Source organism: Melopsittacus undulatus, chromosome 7 (genome assembly GCF_012275295.1).
Source record: "Melopsittacus undulatus isolate bMelUnd1 chromosome 7, bMelUnd1.mat.Z, whole genome shotgun sequence".
NCBI lineage: Eukaryota > Metazoa > Chordata > Aves > Psittaciformes > Psittaculidae > Melopsittacus > Melopsittacus undulatus.
Genome location: NC_047533.1, coordinates 45,104,293 through 45,128,681, shown reverse-complemented (window position 1 = coordinate 45,128,681; position 24,389 = coordinate 45,104,293). Strand labels below are relative to the sequence as shown.

General features: G+C 38.2%; 1 protein-coding gene across 1 annotated transcript in view; it reads right to left on the bottom strand.

The window, feature by feature from the left end:
* DCHS2 (dachsous cadherin-related 2) overlaps positions 1-24,389 on the bottom strand; it is a 111,551-nt gene that overhangs the window by 32,067 nt on the left and 55,095 nt on the right. The window contains exons 4-10 of the mRNA XM_034064448.1: positions 12,965-13,201; positions 10,807-11,826; positions 9,182-9,369; positions 8,625-8,724; positions 3,089-3,246; positions 1,185-2,025; positions 45-284 (exon numbers count right to left, since the gene is read on the bottom strand). Of these exons, the coding sequence (XP_033920339.1) occupies positions 45-284; positions 1,185-2,025; positions 3,089-3,246; positions 8,625-8,724; positions 9,182-9,369; positions 10,807-11,826; positions 12,965-13,201 (2,784 nt within the window). The remainder of the gene's footprint in view (positions 1-44; positions 285-1,184; positions 2,026-3,088; positions 3,247-8,624; positions 8,725-9,181; positions 9,370-10,806; positions 11,827-12,964; positions 13,202-24,389) is intronic.

Sequence of the window (24,389 nt, the reverse complement as noted above, 5' to 3'; positions counted from 1 at the left end):
ACTACTGTCCACAATGAAATTAATAGCAAAAGGACAGAAATTACCTGCATCTCTGTCCACAGCTTCCACCTTTATGACAAACTGCCCTGGATCTTGGTTTTCACGAACTGCAGTCTCGTAAAGTTGCTTCAGAAATATCGGGGTCTCATCATTAACGTCAACAACAATGATGGTTAGAACTTGTGTGGCAGAGAGAGCTGGGCTGCCATCATCAAGAGCCATGACTGTCAAATTGTAGCACTCCTGAGTCTCACGGTCCAGAAGCTGGACTGTAGTTAAGAGTCCTGTTATAAAGAAAGAAGTTATTTATAAAGTATTCTGAAGGTATTAATAAAGTATTCTGATCCAGGTTAGGATCTCAGTTGTTCCAGCACTCACAGCTTCAATGGTAGCAACACTGTGCACACCGTGCCACTGCAGCAAGGCTGACAATTTGCCCAGAAATGTTCATTTTGATGTCAAGGAAAACTGAGATTCATAGAATATTAAAGTGAAGTTCAGAGTTTCCTTTTTATTTAACTTTGGTCTCAACTTTCTAGCTTTAACTTAAATATTTGTCTTCTTTAGCACATAAGTTATGCAATTAGGAGCTCTACAAATCAGCGTCAGCTATATCCTCTAATGTATTCAAAACCAGAGTAAGAACCAGAAAATACTGCAACCATAATGGCGAGATCTGCATTTGCATGCAGATGGTATAATAGTTGCACAATTCATTCAGGAGTGAGGAAATTTCAGAGGGTGGATGAAATTCATCAGCACTTTGAGCTGCCACCAAGCATGTTCCACCACAGTGTAATGCACACTCCTTGATCTTGACTTTGCCTTTCCTTGTGTGTATGTATAGCAATATACATCTGCATCATGCAAAAATGAGGATGAAGCATTTCACTGCACACCCTTTCTTCCCACATTCCTTAATGTGCTATTTGGAAGGTGCTCCAGTACATCTGCACAACACAAAAACAGTGTTATGTGGAAACTTTTGAGCTGAGCATCACTGAGCTTGCCTGCTGCACGTAGTACTGCCATGCTTGTGTGGCGCTCTGCCCAAAGTTATCACCCCTAAGGACAGTAAGTACCATCAAAATGTGGTATTTCATGCACATGGCATTGTATGCACTCCCAAATATTACCATGAAAAGCACAAGACAAGAAACTCCAGAGAATAGAAGTTACAGTACCTGTGATTTTATCCAATACAAATGCTTTGTTTTCATTGCCTGAAACAATGTGATATGTAACTTGTCCATTTCTTCCCTCATCAGGATCCTTTGCAATTATGCGGTGCACAAGGAAGCCCACCTCCACATTCTCCATGACATAGGAAAGAGGTGAAGATGTAAAAGTGGGACTGTTGTCATTGGTATCTAAAATAACAATTTTCACAGCCAGAGAATCAAGCCTGCGATCACTCAGATTTATTGCCTGGTCTGTCGCAGACACTGTAAGTACCACAGAGTGAATAGTCTCCCTGTCTAGTGCAAAAGCTGTGGTCAAAGTGCCGTACAAAGGGTGAATATGAAATGGATTTTTATCCATGTTACTAATTTTTAGGGAATACTGTATTTTGCTGTTCAGAAAACTGCCATCTCCATCTTTCGCATTGAATGTGTAAACCAGAGTGCCAATAGGTACATTTTCCTCTATGCCAATCACTACAAAGTCATCTTGAAAAAAAGGAGAATGATCATTATGATCTTCTACATCAATACTTAGGAAAACAGTGTTATTCTGTGGAGGATTATTATTATAATCCTTTATAATAACTTGCAAAAGGAAGTGTGAAGCTGTTTCATAGTCAAGTTCCTTGGAAAGAAAAAGGTCTCCTGTCAAGCTATCTATTTCAAAATGAACATCATCATCATCTCTAGCGATACTGAAATGCAGTTTCCTGTTGGCAGTTAGATGATTATCAGGCCACTTCAGAGCATTCAACACTTGCGCAGGTTTAAAATTTTCAGGTATGATAAAGTGCTTGAAATCTTGAGAGAAGACAGATCTCCCACTGGGAAGTGGGATTACCTGAAACAAAAGCACAAAGACTGCAATACTTTCCCATTGTTATTACAAGTAGTATAATTATTTATTTTTCCTTAATAGTTTATTATTTGTGACTATATTTATCCTAAGTATGCCTCAAAGCCAGAAAACAAACTCAACATGCTCCATAGAAGTTCAAATAGTCTGTGGCCAGTCATTCCATAACTCTGTTTTTCATTCCTACATTAAAAGAAGGAACAAGACTCTCACCCCCTGAATAACAGGGTCTGAAGATAAGATGACTTGAATATTGCCATCTCTGCCCCTAATCTGAAGCACTTCAATTGCCTTTGACATAGGACAGCCTGGCAGGGATAGATGTGACAAAGAAAGCACAGTAGTTGTGCAGTTTGCCAAACAGAGATAGCTGGGGATTTTTGGGGGCTACTTATACCATTACAGGGTTTCATTCATTATAGATTGCTGCAGTGTTCCAAGTTAAGGCTTTAAAATGAAAGAATCTCTTCCACTGTGAGAACTGCATTTGCCTTCTCTTGACTGAAGCTTTTTTTTTTCCCCCAGGCTATCCAATACTAACCAACTTTTGGGTGACATGCAAAAGCAGCCTCAGTGACATTCAACCTCTCATAAAGGAGTGCACAGGCAGCCTGGACAAAGCACCCCCACTGCAGCTCAATGAACACATGGAAAGAGCACACGCTGGATTTCACACTCCCACGTAGAGCAGCCCTGTGTAAACCAGCACAAAAGAATGAGCTATCCTTATACTGGGTTACAGATACAGAGTATTTTCCTTCTCTTCCAGTGTTCATAATGACCTCCTATTAAAGCACAAACATCATCTACTTGCAAGACAATCCAGAATGCTGTTGTGCATTCTTCACAAATCAAAATGAGCCAGCCCTCTCATTTTCACCCTCAACAGAAAAATAGCTAAACTACCATGAGACAAGGTGCTTTTAATTTTGAACCTCTTCCTTTCTTCAGCTTTTTTCCCTAGCTTCTCCCTCCCAATTTTTATTTTATTTTCAAAGAAACTAAGTATCTAACATAACTCTTCTATCTGTACAGCATAAATAAGTACCTGGACATAAACAGCAGCATGTCCTTGAAGTGAAGGCAACCCCTGGTCCTTGGCTGTGACCATCATTCTGTAGTCTGATCTCTCAGCATGTGACAGAGAGCTGGTTGTTCTTAACTCTCCACTGACAGCATCAATCTGGAAGTATCCTTTATCCTGTTCTAGGTGATAAAATGGGTATGAATTACTGCAGATCTCTTCAGCTTGCCTCTATAGTACTGAACATTGTAATTAACAGTAAGAAAGAGCATGACACAGAGGAAAGGGAACCTGCTGCACTCATAGTAGCTCTTTGTGGCTCATTTGGTTCACCTTTCTTCCTTCATGTAAATAGTTATGATAAAACACTCAGAATTTAAAGAGCTACAGAGAGAAACAGTACAGAGTACTAAAGCAACTGTTCAGTTTTATACCATTGTTAGTCACATCAGTGAAAGCAGCAGATACCTCAGGATTGATACTCCTACTTCCAACATAAGTTGGCAGGCAGGGCCAGAGTAAAAACTAAGTCTTAGTCTCTGCAATAGCATGGATGATCAAGTAGGTAATGCTGGGCATACAGCTGGCTCATGTCCCTCATAGATTATGGGTCAGAAAAGAGCCCTAGCCACCTCTAAGACATCATAACTGCAGGGATGCCACCTGCCCTCCCTGTGCTCTGAACCAGGAGGTAACTGGTGGTAGCTAAAATCTCACAGCATATTGTTGCCGAACAACTTGTGAATTTTGGAAATTATGCTTACATCAAAGACTGGCTGCATGCTAATAACAAGCAGCTTCAAATTAAAATTACAACTTGCAGGTACATCATATTACATTTAAGCTAGAATTGCAAATAAAAATTCTACCATAGAAGAATAAATAGCTCTTTGTGACTTAGAATTGTTTAGGTTGGAACAGATCATTGAGTCCAAACATAAACCTAATACTATCAGGTCCACCTTTAAACCAGGTCCCAGAGTGCCACATTTACACATCTTTTAAATGTCTCCAGGGATGGTGACTCAATCACTTCTCTGGGCAGCCTGTTCCGATGCTTGATAACCCTTTACACGAAGAAGTGTTTCCTAATATCCAATCTAAATCTCCCCTGGCAGAAATTGAGGCCATTTCCTCTCATCCTATCACTTGTTACTGGGGAAAGAGACTGACTTCCATCTCCCCCATTTTCAAGAAGTGCAACACAAATTACTCTCCAATTTTTAGTGAAATGGAAAAGTATCTATTACCAGGTATATCTTACCAGAAACTGAGAAAATGGGATCTGTCATTGCTACTTCTCTCTTAGAACACTATGAAAACACCCTTTTGTTATGTGGAGTTTTAATAAGGTGTGCTAGTGGGTTAAAGTCATGAAGCATAACAGCTGCAATTCTAATAAGCTGCTGCGGTAAAAATAAATTCAGTGCAGATGTAGTACACAAAACATCCATAAAGAACTTTATTTCCATAGTCACCTAAGTGAGCATGAAGCTGTTTATGTTCTCCAAATCTGCACATGCAAATTAGCTAGCTGCATACACAGATGTTGGCTTTTGTGGACAAGCACCTCACCTGCAGCTGGAAAATATCTGCACCTGTACAATTTGAAAACAATACTGAGCACAGCAGCTACAAAAGAGGAGTTTCACAATCAACCAATAGGAGGGGGTTTTCAAATGTTGTTCTGCTATTTTTGACTAACTATAGGTTCCTAATGCTCCATGAGTCCCTTCTGGGTTGACTCTTGCAGTCTGGAATGTAACAAGGAAACTGCCGACAAAGGGAATAATATGTAGACACAATTATATTGGATGAGACAGTCACGCACTCTGCATTTTTCATGATAGTTTCGAGATATTAATGGTGCTATATTACTGTTTTCATAAATAGCTTTTGGTTACTTTCCTGGTTTAGGTCCCAACAGTATGTCTACATTCACAGATACGTTATTTTGTTCCATATAGAGTTTCACAGCACAAAATCCCAGCTAAGCAAAAGGCAGAGGAGATATGAAAAACAGAACACATAATGTGAATTGCATGCATAGAATTTTGACATTTTGCTAAAACTGACATTTAAAATAAAAGATAGGGAGAACTAACAAGAACAAGAAAACAGTTAACAGACAACTATTCCCTTCATTTTTCTACCAAAATAAAGCTGCAGTTACCAAACTGAACCAAAAATTAAAAATAACTTAAAAACATAATAATCAGAGAACAAAAACATTCCCAGTATGTAACTGCAATCTGAGCATGAGGCTATGAGAATTCATCCTTGTTTCAGGAGTGATGAGGATAGTCAGTACCTCTTAGCATAAAGACTAATACTTGTTTTGTTGTTTCATGTAGTAGAACACAGGAAGAACTTCTAAGTGATTGAAGCTTATTTGACAGGAAAAAGGAACGGGCAGAGTCTACTTTTCTAAATAAAAGAGAATTGATCAGGAATTACCAATCGTGTTACCCACCAGAGTCCACAACTCCATTAAAATCCTAATACTGCATGAAACAGTCAGTTTTGTGCACATTTTGGTGGCAATGAAAGTGACAGAAAAATCTGATAATGCTGGAAAGAGATACTGTGTGAAACCAGAACTCCTTGGGACTTCCACTGTGAAAGTGTTTGCCATTTTAATCTTTTTTTTTTGTCTGGTACTGCACTAAGAAATCATGTCTCCCAAAGAGCTTGAACACCATGGGGTTGCTGCAGCTTTTTGCAAGTCTAGGAATGCTCTCTGCATGCTGCTTGCTAATCATCCTGGAGAACAAGTACTTGTCCACTGACATACATTCAACACTTGTCAATTTGTGTGTGCTAGCAGGGCAAACTAGGCTTCTCCTAGCACTCTGGTGGTCAAGTACTAATGTATGCACAGAATTGGTCCAAATAAAACTGTAAAAGCCTTTACTTTGCCAGTGCCAGTCTTAACATACAAAGCGATAGTTTATGATGTACTCAAAAACAGAATGTTTTTGTTATAAATGCTATAGTACAAGCTATTGAGAGTCATAAGGTCAGGAAAATCACTTTGCAGTTGGCAGTGTCACTAAGGAGTAACACGCATAGCTGAGATTCACCTCCCTCTGAATTCAGTTACTCTTTCAGTGATAACACAAAAGGGCCTATGGCCATTGATCATGCATTCCCATACACACTAATATCTAAGGAGGATTTGGTTTAATTTTCTGGCAAGAGGGAGGGGAACTTTGAAGGAAACACTTCTCCTGTGAATGGTAAAATTCATCTGTTGCGTAAATCTCAGAGATCTTTCACAGTTTTTTCCTTATGTCATTTGTTGTCATCAGTCATCAGTCATCAGTCCTCCTGCATAGCTTGATCTATTGCTGCTATCTTGGCATTTCTTTAAGGTCTCAAGAACATTAAGAATTACAGAGTGACTCTTACAAGCTTAACAGCTGACACTGACACTCACAGCTCTTAGTTTTGTGGCAGTTCCTCAACTGTTGAAAAGAGCACTGGTCTGCATGCAGTCCTCCAATTAACCTGGTGTCTCTGTGTTTAACAAATAAGGCTGTAAATCAGATCATATTTCTTCTTCATATATTAGTACTGAACAATGTCCCAGAACTTGAAAATGCTATTTTAAATATAAACCAGGCAAGAACTTCACCATGAAACAGAAGACCAGATGTCAAAGGCTGTGAGCCAACTCACAACAACAACAATAAAAATTAGTATCAGAGAAGCTCAGCTGTTTCTGGATTTGTTTATCAGGAAAATATCTTGTTCCAAGGCTGGGAGGGCCCTTCTAGTGTTGGTTTTTGGGTTTTTTTTTTCTGCTGCTGTTTTTATCCTTTTGCTCTTTCTAGAGGCAGCATTTACAAGACCAGTCATATTTTGTGTTGCTAGTCATTTTTATAATTTGAACTCTTACTTACTCCCCTCTGGGGCTCTACAGTGAAGCTAGTAAAAAAATCCAATGTGCTGTTTGAAGAAAGGGGATATAGTTAGATATACAGACAGGCAGAGACCCCTGAAGAACACTTCCCATGTTGCCTGGCCACCATCCTTCAAACAAAGGACTGCACATTACTCTTTCCCTTTTTCTTAAGGGGAATCATTTAGCGCAAAATATTGTTATTCACAATGCAGAAAAGTATAATTCTCTCCAATTCTCTCTGGAAGAGGCAGTCACTTGTATCCAAATTAAGGGAATAATAGCACAGCCATAAACTGACCCTACAGTATCTTATTATCTAAATATTTTCAACTGCAAAATTTTCAATAGAGTTGTTAAATGTCTCATTTTTTTAAGCATCTCATGTTGGAAGACAGCAGAGTTAGCTCCCTGGCTCTTGTGGATTTGGATCTTAAAGGCCTTCCATTACTCCACAGAAGTCAAAAGGGTACATAAATATGCAGTATAACATAATCCATGAGATTCTTTTGGTAATTTCAGCCTTGGCAAGAAGAGACTACAGGTACCTTTGCTCTTTAAGAGTGAGGAGTAATGTAGCTTTGCAGTGTTTTGTTCTTTACTCTGCAGTGACAAATAAGAGTAATGAGTTTAAACCAACTGAGACCATATTTGTGCTCTGCTTACATAGAAAAGAACACTTGAGGAAATGCCCTGAGTGGATGGAAATACTAGAAATGCTTTTTTGCTCTGATGAAACTTTGTGAGCAAATTACCACAGACTACAAACACCAAGCTTAAAAGGTATTGATTACATTAAGCTGGTAAATAGAGCAGGTACCGAAATAAAATAAATTGTTCTGTTCTTGGCACCTCTTGCTGTCTTGAAACAATAGTGAAGCAGGGCAGAAGTAACAGACATGTTTTCCTCATTGGTTACAGATGGAGATCTCTTGTGTAAAACTGTAGCAAGTGGTATGTGGCAAAACCAGAGATCACATCTCTATCTCTTACCAGCATTAATGCCCCAGTCCCACTAATGTTCTAATTTAGGACTGCTCTAATATCGATTCCACTGCACACAAAACTGGATACCATAGCTTACCCCAGAAGTGAACCAATATATGCAGCAATCACGGGGAAAACTATAGAGAAGGGTTTTTAAGTGGCAACAATATGTCAGGCTAACACAGTACTAAACAAAGGATGAAACGTGAGCTAAAGACCACAAGCCTCATTGTTTGCCCAGATTATCTGCTGATCCTTCCGACCCCTGTCTCAGACTGTCATGAACCATTCTTTTAGCAGGAAACTTTTCAATTGGTCATGGGAAAAGGGAGGTTGTTTTTCCTTTAAGATGTTAACAACTGAAATACTGTACAGTATAAGACCATGGCCCTAATCTTTTCTAAGTGCTCTCTGGTCAGCTCGCAATCAAGCAATCAAACCCCTGGGAAGATGGGCAGAGAAGGAAGGGAGAAAAGGTAACTGCTTGCACCTCTTTAAATACTTTGTAAGACATATGATGTCCTGATTCCTATTTACAGAGCCACATTTATTCAAACAGACACAAAACAGACATAGCATCCTGTATGTATACATGGCACCTCTAAAACTCTGGTTTTAAAACTCTACTTCAATGGATCATTTCTTATGAATAACACTTTAAATTCTTACCTGACTCTATTGAATATAACACAACACCATTGTTTCCAGAATCAGGGTCTTTTGCAAAGACAGTGGTAATAAGGGTCCCTGGTGGCTGACCTTCCAAAACCTGTCATCAAGCAGTTTATAAATAATTTGGAAATACACATGGATAACAGTGAGTCTTAAAATAAATTCTTTGCCATAACATAAGAGTTTAGCTGTTGCTCTGTTTTCTATTTCATTAATATTTACAGTAATACAAAGAGCATTTCACGAAGTGGTTAAATAATACAGCTCTAGCAATCTATGTTCTGCATATATTGCTAATTCAAAAGCCTTTACTTGAGCAGACACGAAGGACAGAAATTAAAAGAGATTCTAATGCACACCTAAATAAAATTACATGTATATACCTTCTACATCTAACAGTATCAAATATTTTATAATCATTAATTCAGATTTTGAAATTCCCAAATATATCCGAGTCTCGATGCAGGATTTCTGTTTCAGAGCACGGGGGATTTGGGCTCCTGCCACAGGGTGGTGCTCGGAGCAAGGCATCGCATCCCGTCTGCAGCACCCACCTTCAGGTGCAGCCCCTGTCCCGGTCGCGCCTGAGGGAAGAAGGGCCTGTTGTCGTTGAGGTCCCTCACGGTGATGTACACGGCTGCTGTGGCATTGAGCCGCGGTGACCCGTGGTCGGTCACTAGCACGGTCAGCTGGTGGTGAGCTTGTTTTTCGCGATCCAGTGCAACCCAGTTTATGATTTCACCTGATGAGCAAACACAATGAAGAAGAAAGGGAGTTGAGTATTTACTATATGCTAGCAGTCATCTTACTACGTGCAATTACATACTTAACATGAAACAATGATAAACGTCTTCTGATATATCTTACTGCTGACATTAAAACCTCAGCTTTCCAAGCTCCATTCCACTGAAGCATCCTCTCAGTCAGTTTACCCTTCTACTTTAGCACCACTTTCTTTACCGCACAGTGGATTCCCCAAAGCAAAGGTATAAACCAGTGCAAAACACTGCACTGACCTTCCAAAGAAATTCATCTGGCTTTTCCTTCACCACACTTCAGGGCAGACAATATATCAGCACAGGGTTTTAACTGGTGACAGATGGCCTTTATTACGCCCCCAAGTTAGGAAGCTCTCAATCCAGTGTCTCTGTATTAATCAGGAACTCTCATGTGTCCTATATGTTCTAGAAAACCCAGTGAAAAAATCTGACCCAAACTTCTCTCCATTTGCTCAGACATACTCAATATAGCTGTAGATTTGTGGTTGACCACAGTCCTTTACACAGATAACCATGTATTATTTTAAGATCTTCCAGATTTAACTCCTAGTGCTCTATTTGCCTTTAAAATTCCATAAACACACCCAACAGACACCTGCTTTGAAAGGGCAATGTTATTTTGAGATTTGTACAGAGAAATTCTGGGAAGGCCTATTCCCACCCCCTGAGGACAGGACATCTGCAAACAGGTATTTTAAATGGCATATCTTTGCTTGCTACATATCATTTTGCTGAACGGGATTATTTACAGTGCCTTTGTTCCTTACAGATTTCCCTTCCTCTGGGCCCTCCATGCTGTGGTCAGTGGTGTTGAGCCATGTGGACATAGTACCTATTACTAAGACATTTGGGATTCACTGCAGGGTACACCCTGTGCCATGAAAAAAAATCCTCAGTCAATGTGATTTCTGTGGTGCCATGTACAACATGAACTCAGGTTTGAGGGACCTCACAGAACTTTCCACAGATATTTTAAATCATTGTAACTGTCAAATGTCACAGTTACCGTTACTGCTATTTATGGCTGATTTGCACTTTTCAACTGTACATGATCACAGGCAATTAAGTTCCTCATATGAACTACTAAATCTGTAACTCAAAACTCCTTCTTTTATTTTGTTACAGTCAAACACTAAAACTTACAACCAAGTAAGTTTACACCATTCATTACACCAGAATGGAGTAATGAAAAAATCAAATCCTAAGGGTTAGTTCATTCTTCATGAACATGTTTTAGATTTACTTCATTCCCAAAATTGTGAAGCTGAGTTAGGATGTTCACATACCAACTCAAGAGATTCATGGCAGATCCTGAAAGCTTTACACTTTACTTCAATTCCCTTAGGGAAAGCTACTTTCCAAAAGCACTATTAAGCAGATCACAAATCATAAAATGCTACCTGTGTTGGAATTCATCTTGAAATACTTTCCATCAGATAAGAGGAAGTAGGAAAGTTGTCCATTTCTTCCTGAGTCTTTGTCAACAGCTGTAATGGTGCCAACCACACCCCTAGGAACTGGATTTTCCTCCATTTCAAAGAAGTAGCTCTCATGTGTAAACATAGGAGGATTATCGTTTTCATCCAGGACATTAACTATTACTGATGTACTTGCATTTTGTCTGAGGTTTTCATCCTCAGAGGTGCTGACCAGGGCTCTAAAACTTAGTATCTGTGTACATTCATAGTTCAAGTGTTTCCGAAGATAAAGCCAACCAGTATCAGAGTTGATTCCAAATGCAATAGAATCCATGCTAGGCTCTAAGGAATATGTCAGCTTCGAGGTAACACTGTGTAGATCAAGTGAGTGGGCTTTAACCTGAAGGATTCTGGCACCTGGAGAGGTAGCTTCACTGATTTCTACTTGATACACCAAGTTTTGAAAAACCAAAGTAGGGCCCATCTTCTGCTCTTCAACAATTACTGTCAACATCAGAAAAGAAGTCAGAGGAGGACTTCCACAGTCTTCAGCCACTATATGCAAAGTATATTCCTGCTGCTTATCCGCAAACACTGTCCTGGTGAGGTTTACCACTCCAAGGCTTGGATCAATGCTAAATGGATTTGACTGTTTGTTTGCAATACTATATTTGATAGCCCCATTTAAGCCACTGTCTTTGTCTTCTGCATGAGCAATGTAGACAGCAGTGCCAGGAGGCTGAGTATGTGAAATAGTTACCTTATCAGATCTGGTAAGAAATACTGGGGGGTTGTCATTAATATCGATTACAGATATGTTGACCTGGGTGCTACTGTAGACAGGGGAGTTACCCAACTGTGACTGAATGGTGAGCACCGCAACAGACTGAATTTCGTGATCAAGCTGTTTTTGGGTGCGGATGACACCAAACTGGGGGTCAATAGAGAATCTTCCATGTGGATCACCAGAGGAAATTCTGTAAGAAACCACTTCTAAAGAATCTAGAAAGAGAAATAACAACAAAAAAAAAGAAAAAAAAAGAGGGAGATAACATTAATATCGGTAAGAACATCTGTAAAGAATGCATGCTGTTAAATTCAGTGGAATAAATATAAGTTACACAGATGTTTAACTTCTTTGGACTTTTTATGTTTCCTTCTTCCTGTTGCTGGAGCTCTTCAGTAAAATATGATTGCATATAGTTTGTCCATTTATGCAGTATTTGATTTTCATCTCATTGGTATGATAAAACTCTATAGAGAAAATAGTATAATAGCCTCTTGGTTTTCTCTGATCTAAAATATAGAAAGTAACCCACACCTATAAATTAGTCTTATGGAATTAATTTTACTACACACTTCACTATAGGAAGGAATGAAACAGCTGGCAGTTCTCTGAACAAACTTAATTTTACTGAACTTACTGTTCATGAAAAACCATTGCTATTACTCTTATACATCAGATGCTATCTAAAGCAAAAGCTGTTTAAAGGTTTGGGCTTATTACCAAGGCCACTCTGCAGATGCTGCCTCACCCTGGGGACAGCAGTCAATGCACTGTCCTTCCAAAAAGAAGAAAGTTAGTGAGGAGGACCTGACTAATCAAACTTATATAAAACCTCTGCATCTACCACCTTACATGTATAGATCCATCATTAGGTTGGTATGTGGACTTACGGCTCTCACTGTTCTGCATAGGAAACAAATATATATGGCTGTCAGGATTCTGTGAAACTTCTGAATACTTTCTAATCATGAGCATTGCTCTGAGATTTTTCTTGCATGGCTAATGATTTAACAGAAGCCACACCATCATACAAATCCTTCCTCACACTTTCACAACATGCTCCCAGTCTCCCCACTTGCAAAGAAATCCAACTGGAAGAAAATGGAGGCAGTTGCCAATCCCCATGAACCACCAAGGACAGTACCATGAATCTCAATCTGTTCCAAAGGGCATCCTGATACAGCAGCGATTACACCAGTTGCTGTAAATACCAACAGTAAATGCTATTTAATGCCTGACAGCCTGAATGAATAATATGAAAGCTTAAAAAAAAATTATTTGCAGGTATTTACAGTTAATGGTCACATTAAAAAAATAACTTCAATGTAATCTCTGATTGAGCATGCAACTTACTTGGAGGCTCTCTGGCCTTTACAGTGCCAACTGGGCTGTCTTCAGGTGCATCTTCAGTAACAGAAAACGCATACCGGGATCTCTCAAATATGGCAGGGGCAAAAGCAGTCTGAAGGATGTTTACTGTGACGGCTGCATTTGTGGCACAGGGAAGGCCACCCCCATCCCGTGCAGAAACGGTCAGGAAGAGCACAGAACGTGTCAGGTGGCCAAGAGCTGAGATCAGGTAAATAGTTCCTGAAAGGACACAGAAATAAAAGAGCGATGAAATAAGTTAAAATTCAGCAGCCTGACAAAACAGTTTCAACATGAACCTCTACTCTTAGAGAAGGCCAGATAATGGACTCTTTTTGTAAAGCTTCTGGGGAGCAATCACTTGCTGTCTGATCATAAGTTTCTCATAAAATACCCTTTAATAGTAAATCCTAACGTCTGTTGAATTTGCAAGCTGCTAACAATTACATTTTACATAAACTATATAAGTAATTATTTGAAAATACAATGCTCTGTCCAGAAATACAGCACTTTGGATGTCCTTTCCTCAAAATAAATACATTTTTCATCCTTTAACTGTGATGAATGAGGTTAGCTGTCTCCAAATACATTCTCTTCTGACTGCTAAAATAAGTCTTTAGTAATATTAGATAAATATGCCCAATTTTCAAATACTCTCCATATAACTACAGAAACCCACATCTAACTATTATTACCTAAGATGGCAGTATGAGTAGAAAGAATGAACATGGCAGGAATCCTGTCCCATTTTTCTTCTATGAGTAAAAACTGCATGAACCTCAAAGAAAGCTTTGTTTGAGTGAAGACTTCAGCCTCAGCAATGAGAATTATATTCAAACCACAGGTCTCTATGGGATGTTCATAATGGTCCACAACAACTATCCAAAACTGATACTTGTTAATTGTTCTGTGACAGTCATTGTCCTTCGCAAGCAAATTAAGGATTTATAAATGAAGATATAAACCCACAAATAGCCTTCAGAGCACTATTAATGTGTGGTCCAGGTGAAGTGAACATACCTAGTTAAAAATTTAGGGGTAAACACTAGATCAAGGGGCAATACAGCAGAACACAGTATGTTTGTGATTTCATAAATGGTATAACTAAATTATAACCTGAATTATAAATGAATTTATAATTAAGTATTACAAATTATAACATTATACAAATTATAACATTATAACATCCAGCTCAAGACCAGGTGTTTACAGCCAGGTAAAAGATGGAATAAGGAAATGTAATTATGCCTTAGAGAGCATTAATATTGGTTTATCTTATCCATTCCAGCATCTTCCCTATCATTCACCAGAAGGAAGAACACTTAAATATTATTTGAGGTGGGAAAAATCCATCAATATTCTTTGCTGTATAAAGAACTATTTGTAAAGTAAGGTTTGGAACATGAAAATGAAGATGGGAGGTGACCAAATGCAAGAAAATTCTCAGCAATTACTGAGTTTAACTAAATATATACTAAATACTAAAACTGCAGTATGTTAAGTAGTAAGGTCACAGTAAACTTAAGTGATTCAATAGAGACAATTTCTACATACCAACAGGTATACTTAAGAAATCACCTCCTCTTTTTCCTACAGTTTATACAGTTTTGTAGAGAGTGGTGAAGACACAAAACTTCTAGCAGCTCAGTAAAACCCAACCTTTAAATTTTGAGCTACCTTTGTAATTTCCTGGCTCCTGAGACAGGTTTGGTAGGAATGTTGCTTGGTATTCAAGTCAGACATTTAATTGTCCTATTTGTCAGACAGGGTAAAAATTTGATTTACCTCAAAGGTGCCTTAGGAGAATCAGTGCATTATTCAGCTATAATATATCCTCAAAATTTTGGTGAAGCCACAACACTAATTTGCTGCAATACATTCTTAAGCAAAATAATGGAAAATATATAAAATCCTTATAAATATTCAAATACGCATGTGGTATACTTTCCAATTACACTGCCAGGACATTATGATAACAAACTGTGTCTTGACATGCTTAAAATGCATTCAAAGGGTCTTCAGGATGAAGAAAGAATACTTTCCACTAACAACAAATGTCACATTCCAGTGTGACAAACCACAGTAAAAAAGCAACAGAGCTACAGATGGATTCAGAATTCATTGCTAATCCAGCTCCTATGCCAATAACTGATGCACTTCCAAGACTCAACCTTATTTTGGCCTTTTTAATATTTTATTTTTTGTCTTTTGATGATTGGGTTTTACAGTTAGTTAGACATATACTTTGGCATTTCCTGAGGTAATCTGAGCAACTGTAGCTTGAAGGAAAAAGGGGTTTAACCTTTTCTTTTCCAGAGGTTAAACATATAAACACAGATCTTAAACACTGTTACTGTCAAATCAGGTAAACCCAATCAAATGGACTGTATTTTACTAACTTGACTAATTGGGTATTTTTTTATTAACAAGGCAAAAAATATCTCATTCCTATTTTGGGTACTTCAAGATGTGAAGAGTGGGAAATCTACAGAAAAGCATCATGCTGAAATCCTTACTCTCAAAGCAGTAACTAGCAACTTCAGAATATCCCTTAGCAAAGAGGGGAGTAAGTAGTGCTTCAATCCAGGAACTCTGATGACCTGATAGAACAGACATATTTCAGAATCAAAATTCCTTCTCTGCTCATCTAGACAGATCCCAGCACAGTCCATGCCAGATCAGCTACAGAAAGGAGACAGGGAACAAAACTGGTAAAAGATTCATTCTTTTTCTGTGTCCTAGGGTGGAAAGTCAAGTACATCTCACCAACTTAGCCCTCTCTTGCAGGACCAGGGATGCCGAAGAACAGTGGCAGATGCCAGTAAAAAGTACCTGTATTTCATATGGTTCTTTCCAGCCTCAAAACTGTAGTATGCAGGAAATTTTATAACCCAGTTTGACTTTTAATTAAATATATTCTCTTTCTTTCAGCATTTGTAGGACTGGGCATTAGCTTTGCATCTGGCAATATATAACCTGTACAGACATTTGAGACAGCTCTACCGTATGTTGAGGAACATGACACATTAGGCTTTATTATGGCACTATATGACAGGAAAGAAGTTGCAGAACTAAGCAGCATCTGGGATCCTGTTTTCTACATGGTTAGGTAAAAATGTCAGACTATGACTAAAATGAACAGCCATGACTGCTTGGGTCCAAAGTAGCTGCCAGCATACCTTGGAGTAGGCTGGCTAGGTATATTTGATCTGCTGAAGTACAGTGTAGGAGATCCCCAGTACTACATTGCAAAGGCAGGAACAGAGGGCTAAATGCAAGAAGCATGAGGCAGGAACTAGCTGTGTAAGTCACACACTTGGTGTGCAAAAATTTGAGGTATGCCTTGCTAAATTACAGGCTGAAGTCACAGTTTTTCTTTCTTTCCTGTTCTGTAATTAAGAAAACACAGTGGCTTATTATTGTTATTACCATGGTCATTTGCACCCTGCAGTCTGTGGCTTCAGGAAACTTAAATGACAATTAGGTTGCTGTGGTACAGAATATATTCTTCCATTAAGATTAACAGTTTCTAGAAATGCTGACAATGTAAATGGAATAATGAGATGGCTCCTCTGTGAGGAACATTTTACCAAGACCAAAGCTCTCAGCAGGAGACCACACAGACACAAGTGTGGTTCCACTTTAAGAAGTCACTGTGTGAAAAATGCCACTTCCTTTCTTATAGCTTGTCTCCCTATATATATATGGACAGTCTTATCTGCTGCCTTTAATGATTTAATTCCCTTTTTCAAAATCTATTGTTTATATTACTGCAGTGCCTTGAAGATGTAATTTCAAGTAATTTCTCATTGCACACAAGAGAGAGCTGGAATCAATTGTGCTTCACAGGTGAGCAATCATATGATTACATACCAGATGAAGCATTAACATCCAGCCTCGCTTGCACCTTGGCAATCTCATTTTCCTGACTAGATCTGCATGGGTATAACTAACTGCAGATTCCAGCCTTTACAAATCAAAAACATGACACAGAGATTGCCCATCATGATTTACATGCACATTTTAGATAGAATCTGCAATGGTTGCTGAAACTGCCACTGCAGGCCTTGCTCCAGGACAGGTTAGCTCAGCACAGCCACACTGGAATTTACAGATGTTTTGCTGCTGAACAATCTGTGCTCACTGGCTAGCGTAATTCGTTACAGCGGTTTCAGGGATTCAATGTACGGTGAGAGCTAGTACTAATAAAGGGCAAAATCATGACTGTCAAATCTTTGATCTCCTTCATGCTTTCTCACTCACTGTTACCTGCTACAGTATTAACTTCCAAGAAGCTCTTGCTCTCTGCTTTGTGCCTATTAACAATGAAAGATAAAAGAAGCCAATGCTTGTGCAGAACATGCAAACAAATTAGTGAAAGACAGGATTCTGCAGCACCTGCCATCTCCCAATAATTCTGGTGGGATTTGTTGTTCTTATTTTTGTGGAGATACACCCTACTCCACAGGTGGGTCAGCTGCTAAGGGCTGTTTCTCAAGAGTTGAAGATAGGAGACAGGGGTCCACATCTAATGATTCTCTTAAAATACATATCTGATCATCTTCATGATCCTGTGTTCAGTCCTAACATTACAACAGCCTCTATCACCAAAGTAGGTTCACTCACCAAAAGCACTTTTTGTACAGCAGACATAATACTGGTTATCCCAATAGGACTTCTGCACATAACCTCTAGCTGACCAATTTGAAAACCTGTTTGAACACAGGATCCTCATGTAAGCAAATCAAAAACCAGACCTACATTTATAGCTATTTGTAGGTAAACAAAAAGTTTTCCACTGGTCAAGCACTGCAGAGGCAAAGATGAAAATTAGGACACACTAACTTCAGGACACTGGATTGCATAGAAATGTGTTCTTGCTTAAAAAGCTTCCAATATTTTCTCATTGTTCATGAAATAAGAAGGCAGTTTAGAACACAGCAAGAAGAACAACATCAGCAACTATCAACAGTGTCCCCTAAGACCACAAAACTGAACACCCTAACAACTTCAAATAACATCCGTGCTTCTTCACCAAATATCCTAGGATGGGTCAGCTGACATGAGCTGCCACAGCTCAGACAGTAAACAGATGGCAAAAGGTATGCACAGCTCATCACCCCAATTCACCTTCAAAGCTAGCCGCTGAACCTGCTGTTTAATACTGCATATCTAAGAGCTGCATGCAGTTAGGGGGTGTAGACTTTGCATGAACATTAAAACCAGCATTGTTCTAGGAAAGAACGGCAGTGTTTCTACTTGACATTTCCACTGAACTTTATCTGACTCATTGTCCACGCTCTAATCTTAGGTTGCCATTTAGGTTCCTGTTTTAGCTATTTACCTGTATTTGAAATGCAACTTTCTAAGTGAAGCTGCATTATTGATGGTAACCATAACAACACTGCCAAATGCAGTGTTTGAAGAGCTGGCTTAATAACTGTCAGGGGAAAGGAAGGAATTAATGAGGAATTACTTTCTTATTTACAGTCTAACCTGCTGTAATACACACAGCTTCAGCTCATAACAAAAAGCTTTAAAAAGCTTAATCTTGATGGCATAAACACTGTTTTGCATTTCAGTGAATAAGAGTACCATTTCAAGTTCAGAAGTATCTGTCATTTGAATGTTTTTCTAGTAATTTAATGATTTAACGGGTATCGATCTCTTGTCTACATTTGTGTTTTACAGAAGCCTCATACCTTGCACCGGGGATGCCTTTGATAGTGGCCCCTTGCTAGCAGATTTCTTTGCTAAACCCACAGTTTTCCTCTTAGAAAAAGAATTATAAATACAATAGCTTAGTGCCTATAATCAATACTATATAAAGATACCATGTTTAAGCACAAGACTTTGCTTAGCGTATGAAAGTCTATTCAAGAGTACTTCATCCAAATCTGACCAGGTTGATAACCTGCAATATAAGGAACCAGTACCTGGATCTGTAAGCTAATGTACAGTTTTAACACTGTGTCTCTCTACTGTTAGAGCATTTTTTATTATTTTAAATACTACAGGTTAGACATAATTTTTGTGAGCAAATATTCATCAACACACAAAACGTTAATTTCTAATTAAGGCAACTCCATTATGCACAAGCAGAATATCCACCTGAGCATCAGCCTCTCATGTTGAATGATTTTGTATTATCATAGAATCATAGATGGTTAGGTTGGAAACAACCTTAAGATCATCAAGTTCCAACCCCCCTGCCATTGGCCAGGGACACCTCATGCTAAAGCATGTCACTCAAGACTCTGTCCAACCTGGCCTTGAACACTGCCAGGGATGGAGCATTTCCCACTTTGGGCAACCTGATCCAGTACCTCATTACCCTCACAGTAAAGAACTTCTTCCTTATATCTAATTGAAACTTCCCCTGGTTTAGTTTATACTCGTTACCCAAGATTACATTGGACAGGGCTTTGAGCAACCTGCTTGCCTTTGGCAGAGGGATTGGTACTAGGTGGTCTTTAAGGTCCCTTCAAACCCATACCCTTTTATGAACTCACCTGGGTCTTTCCGGTCACCATAGCAATGGTTAAACTGAGGAATTTCAGTTTCTTGCTTACTTTATAAACTTACTGCGTCATTTACTTTAAAAATTCAAGTAAAATTAAATATTTTGCTTCATCCTCTTAAATTTTAACATAAAACCACCTCAGACTCTGAATGAATTTGTATTTGTTACATATCCTTCAGAATACTGTCGAATCTAACAGCTTCTCAAAAACTAATTTTCCACAGTACATATTTAGAGAAACATGGAGATACTGAACCAACTGATTGTCATACTAATCCATTGTTGTCTCATTACTTCAGCCTGCCATAAAACTCACAGGACAAGACTAGGGTTTGGTGGGGTTTTTTTGCTTAGTAGAATGCTAATGTTAATACAACAGAGGTTTTATGGTTCACCATAGAACATCAAAATTAAAACTTAATACAGAAAAAACAAGTATTACTTTGATGTAGCTTTCTCTATATTAACATATTGTAACATGTTTAAATTAACATGTTTAAACAATTATTCCCTAACAAAAAAAAAAACAAAGAAAATAACCCACACAAGCCAAAATGCTAATTTGTCAGTAAAGCAGCATATAACTGAAGAAACATAATTTGTGTTCCCTTTGGTTTTGTTTCCTTTAATCTGACATAATAGTAATGCAGAGCAAGTTTGTTGTCTGACTGCATACAAAGAGAATGCTTCCACGTAAAACATGAGTTTTAAAAAATCCCCCCACCAAAAATCAAAGCATGCACCAGTAAGTGGGCAGGACTCTGATCTGCTGAACTGCTGTATTTTCAAAGGCAAAGGCAGAGCTTTCATTACACAATCTACACTGCTGCAGCATCCCACTAGGTCACCTTTGCTTGCTTAGCTTATTGAAGTTTTCCCAAAACACCTTTTTAACCAAAGACCTTTTCAATCAAGCTGCCAGCCTGCAGATCCAAAAATAGCTCAGTGCACAACTCAACTGCCAATGTAACTGGAAATGCTATTTCTTTGAAGGCACAGTACCAAAAGATGCACGTTTCCAGCACAGATACAGAATGAAGCCTAATATAAGACCAGTAAGCTACATTTGCTGTTCTTACATTAAGAGCATCACAAAACAGATGCTCATCTTAATCCTCATGAATTGATTTTCTGCCACTCCCTACTACATTCATTTTAACAGTCCAACAGTGTGAAGGCATTTTGCCAAGGCTGTCTGCTCTCTTTGTGTGACCTGCCGCTTTCTTTTCTTTATGTTAACTGAGAACATGAAGTACATTAAATACAGCTGCATTTAAGACTCATATAGTCTCTAACCAAAGAAAGTGTTGATTGCCTGAACTTTACTGTACAAATCTCACATTACCCGTCTCGTCCAAAAGGGGAGGTTTGGGCATATTTTTTTTTGTTTTTTTCCATTTTTCTTGTTAGCAGCCCACATAATCTGTGCAATGCCAAAGGAGTTCACTCTCTGACTCATCTGGTGTGTTCTTGTGTTTCTGAGATCTGACATTGACTTAACTATAAGAAAGGGGGGTAGGCTAGAGTATTTTTGTAAATAATTTGCAATGTATCATGTACAATGAAACTTAAGTACACATGTCACCACGCTATTGCATGGTTGAGTTTTAGGCACATAGCTTGCAGGATTCTTCTGTTTGTAGGTGGTCAATTCTATTGGATTTTATTCATAAAAGAAAGAGAGACACATACATTAAGAGCTGGCACTATGGGTGGTTTTTCATGCTGTTCCCCCACAAAACTTCACTCCAGCACTTGATACAGCAAATTTTGTGTGCGTCAAGGAGAATATACCATCTCCTGTATTCTTTATGCCAGGTTTTTCATTAGATGAGATCTCAGTAAAGGTAAATGCCCACAAATTACTCAGCTAAGACCACTAATTTTTCCTTTGTGACTTAAACAAAATCCTTCAAAGGTGAAAACTTAGTGAGCAAAACCAAAGTCTCAGACATATTCCTCTGATTTGTAGCATTCTGAATACGCTACCCATTCCATATGAAAGATCGGAAATACAATAATTGAAGAAACTGCATTTTTTTTAAAGAGTGGCCTCAGAACATAAAAAACAAAACATTCTTAATTTTAAATGTTATTTATGCAAACCTCTTCATATGTTTAGCAAATGTAGTACATGCTGCATGAAAACGTCAAAAATAGTTTAAAAATAAACTATTTTTTCCTACAATACTATACAAGAACATCATAAATCATCATAAAAATTGCCTTGTTTTCTTTAGAAAGGATGCATCCCCATTTTACTTTGATGCACATTACAATCTGCTATATATTATGTTCTATAATACATGGAATTAAGCAAAGATTGGAATTTTTTTTTCAAGAAGAAATTTTGGTATTTCAGCTTTTGTTTTAAACCTGTACTGTACTAAAAAAAAAGACAAAACTTTATCATGCATGGAAAATATCCTAAGATATGACTGTTAAACAACATTTCCATTTTCTTCAATACAACAAAACTTGTCAACATCTTTAACTAGAATGAATCTATTCTGGTGCTCTGAACCAAAAAGTTTATTTTAAGTCAGTTTGACATTAAACCACATTTACATATGGTGCCATAGTACAGTAATGGAAGCAGTACAGCACTAAACTTCACCCTGCCAAAACAAGAAAAATGTATCAATGGAAGGGCTGTTCTGCACAAGCTCTACACTTAATCTGTCTTTTTGTATCCATTGTCAGACACGGTTAAAGATGAGATGTTGGACTTAAATCTGTGTTTTGGTTAATTAAGTTAATAATTCTTATAGTCTGAAATTTGTATGTCCATGAGATATATTCCTCCCTTTGTTTTTCTCCAATGGACTAAGCTCCTAGACTGCTCTGCATCTCTTACAGGACATTTTAGTTGCATGATACCACATGCTATTTAGTTAAAAAATCAGAATGCATCTTAAAGGAAGTAAGTTATTTTTTAGCAAGTTAAAGCTTCCTCAGGGGGATGTTAATTTTGTAGAAAAAGCTGTACTTCTGTATCAAAAATAAATGTTTAATGCTAAACTATTAGCATTAAAAATGTTCTTGCTAAACCAGCTCTCGTTACAAGGCTTGCCTGTTGTAGTCAATATGTATTTTTTGGTATAAATAAGTAACAGATGTATTATGACAAAAGGTTGATCCAAGTATCTTCAAGTCAGTAGAAGGATCTCCAAATTCCTCACTGTATTGGGTTTGTGTAGAAAGGTTTTGGTAGTAGGGGACTGGCTTCTATGAGAAGCTGCCAGAAGCTTCCCCCATATGCAGTACAGCCAAGGCCAGACAGCTCCAAGACAGACCTGATGCTGGCCAAGGCCAAGCAATAAGTCAAGGGGTAACAGATATAAACTAAACCAGGGGAAGTTTAGATTAGATATAAGGAAGAAGTTCTTTACTGTGAGAGTGGTGAGGTACTGGATCAGGTTGCCCAAAGAAGTGGGAAATGCTCCATCCCTGGCAGTGTTCAAGGCCAGGTTGGACAGAGTCTTGAGTGACATGCTTTAGCATGAGGTATCCCTGGTTGGAACCTGATGATCTTAAGGTCCTTTCCAACCATAACCTTTCTATGGTTCTAAGCTAAGCCTGGAAAGAAGGGAAGGGTGGAAGAAGGTGTTTTTAAAATCTTGTTTTATTTCTCATTATCCTACTCTGATTTAATTGTTAAAAAACTAAATCCATTTCCCCAAGTTGAGTCTTGTTTGTCTGTGAAGGTGAATGATCTCTCTCTGTCCTCATCCGACCCATGAGCCTTTCATTATAATTTTTCTCCCCTGGCCAGCTGAGGAGAAGAGTGACAAAGCACAGTGAACCCACCACACTCACAGGAACATTCTCATTAAAATACAAAGGAGGAAGGGTATAGCATTTAATTTAGATAGGATTCACAGAAACACAAGCCTGGATATCTTACATAGTCAAAAGAAACAAAGAAGCTAAATTAAATGCTTGTACTGCCGTAACACACACTCTGTGAATGCTACCTTCTCCACATCCTTTTCATACAAGGTTTAAATCATCAATACCTTCAGACAAACATAAACCAATGGCTGCTGCCTTTTAATTAGCCTTCAGGGAAAATTTCTCTGCGCACAGTGGCTAGTTAGAGGACTTACTCTAAGAATATGAAACAGACCATTACCTGAAGACTGACACATGAAGTCACACTGGCCGAAAATAATTTTCAAATACTATTATTAGTTTTGGGCATGTAAAAAAACTTCCTTAAGCTAGGGCTACAATAAGATGATAACCATCCATTTTATCCCACTCTCATGAAGACCTTCATTAAGATCAATGTAAAAATGAATTATATGCCTTTGGGTGAAGGAAAATATTCATGCCTGTAACACAGTAAAAGTTTGTAAATTCAGCTGTTAATCCACAAAATCTGAAAGTTAGGCATTGCATAGGTTTTCTGCCACACTTGTGATTGTATCCGGTGACTTACAGTTTTAATTACCTGCTGAGCCATAACTATAAATAGTTATAAAAAGCTGTCTTTCAGATAGCTTTTTAGGTAACAACAGGAAAATAAACAAACATAGCTTAAACAGTTTCTTAGCCAGAAGAGCTCTTCAACTTGCTCTGTTCTAATCAATTCATGAGCGCTGTTCATAGATCATGCATGGCTCAGATATCTACAAAAGGAAACATAACGAAGCCAAGATGTTGTTTACACCAAACTAGAAACAAACGATAGCAAGAGTCACGAACTAGCAGAGGAACTGGTTTAATTTCCTATCTATACGTTTTTCTAGTTACACAGTTCTTAAAGTGTTTTTTCTTGTGGACAGTCTATCATTAATCAAATTAAAAATACTTCATTTCATTTTTTTTCTCAAAGGAAAATACAATAAATGTTATTTACTTGTACAAGTCCATATAAAAATA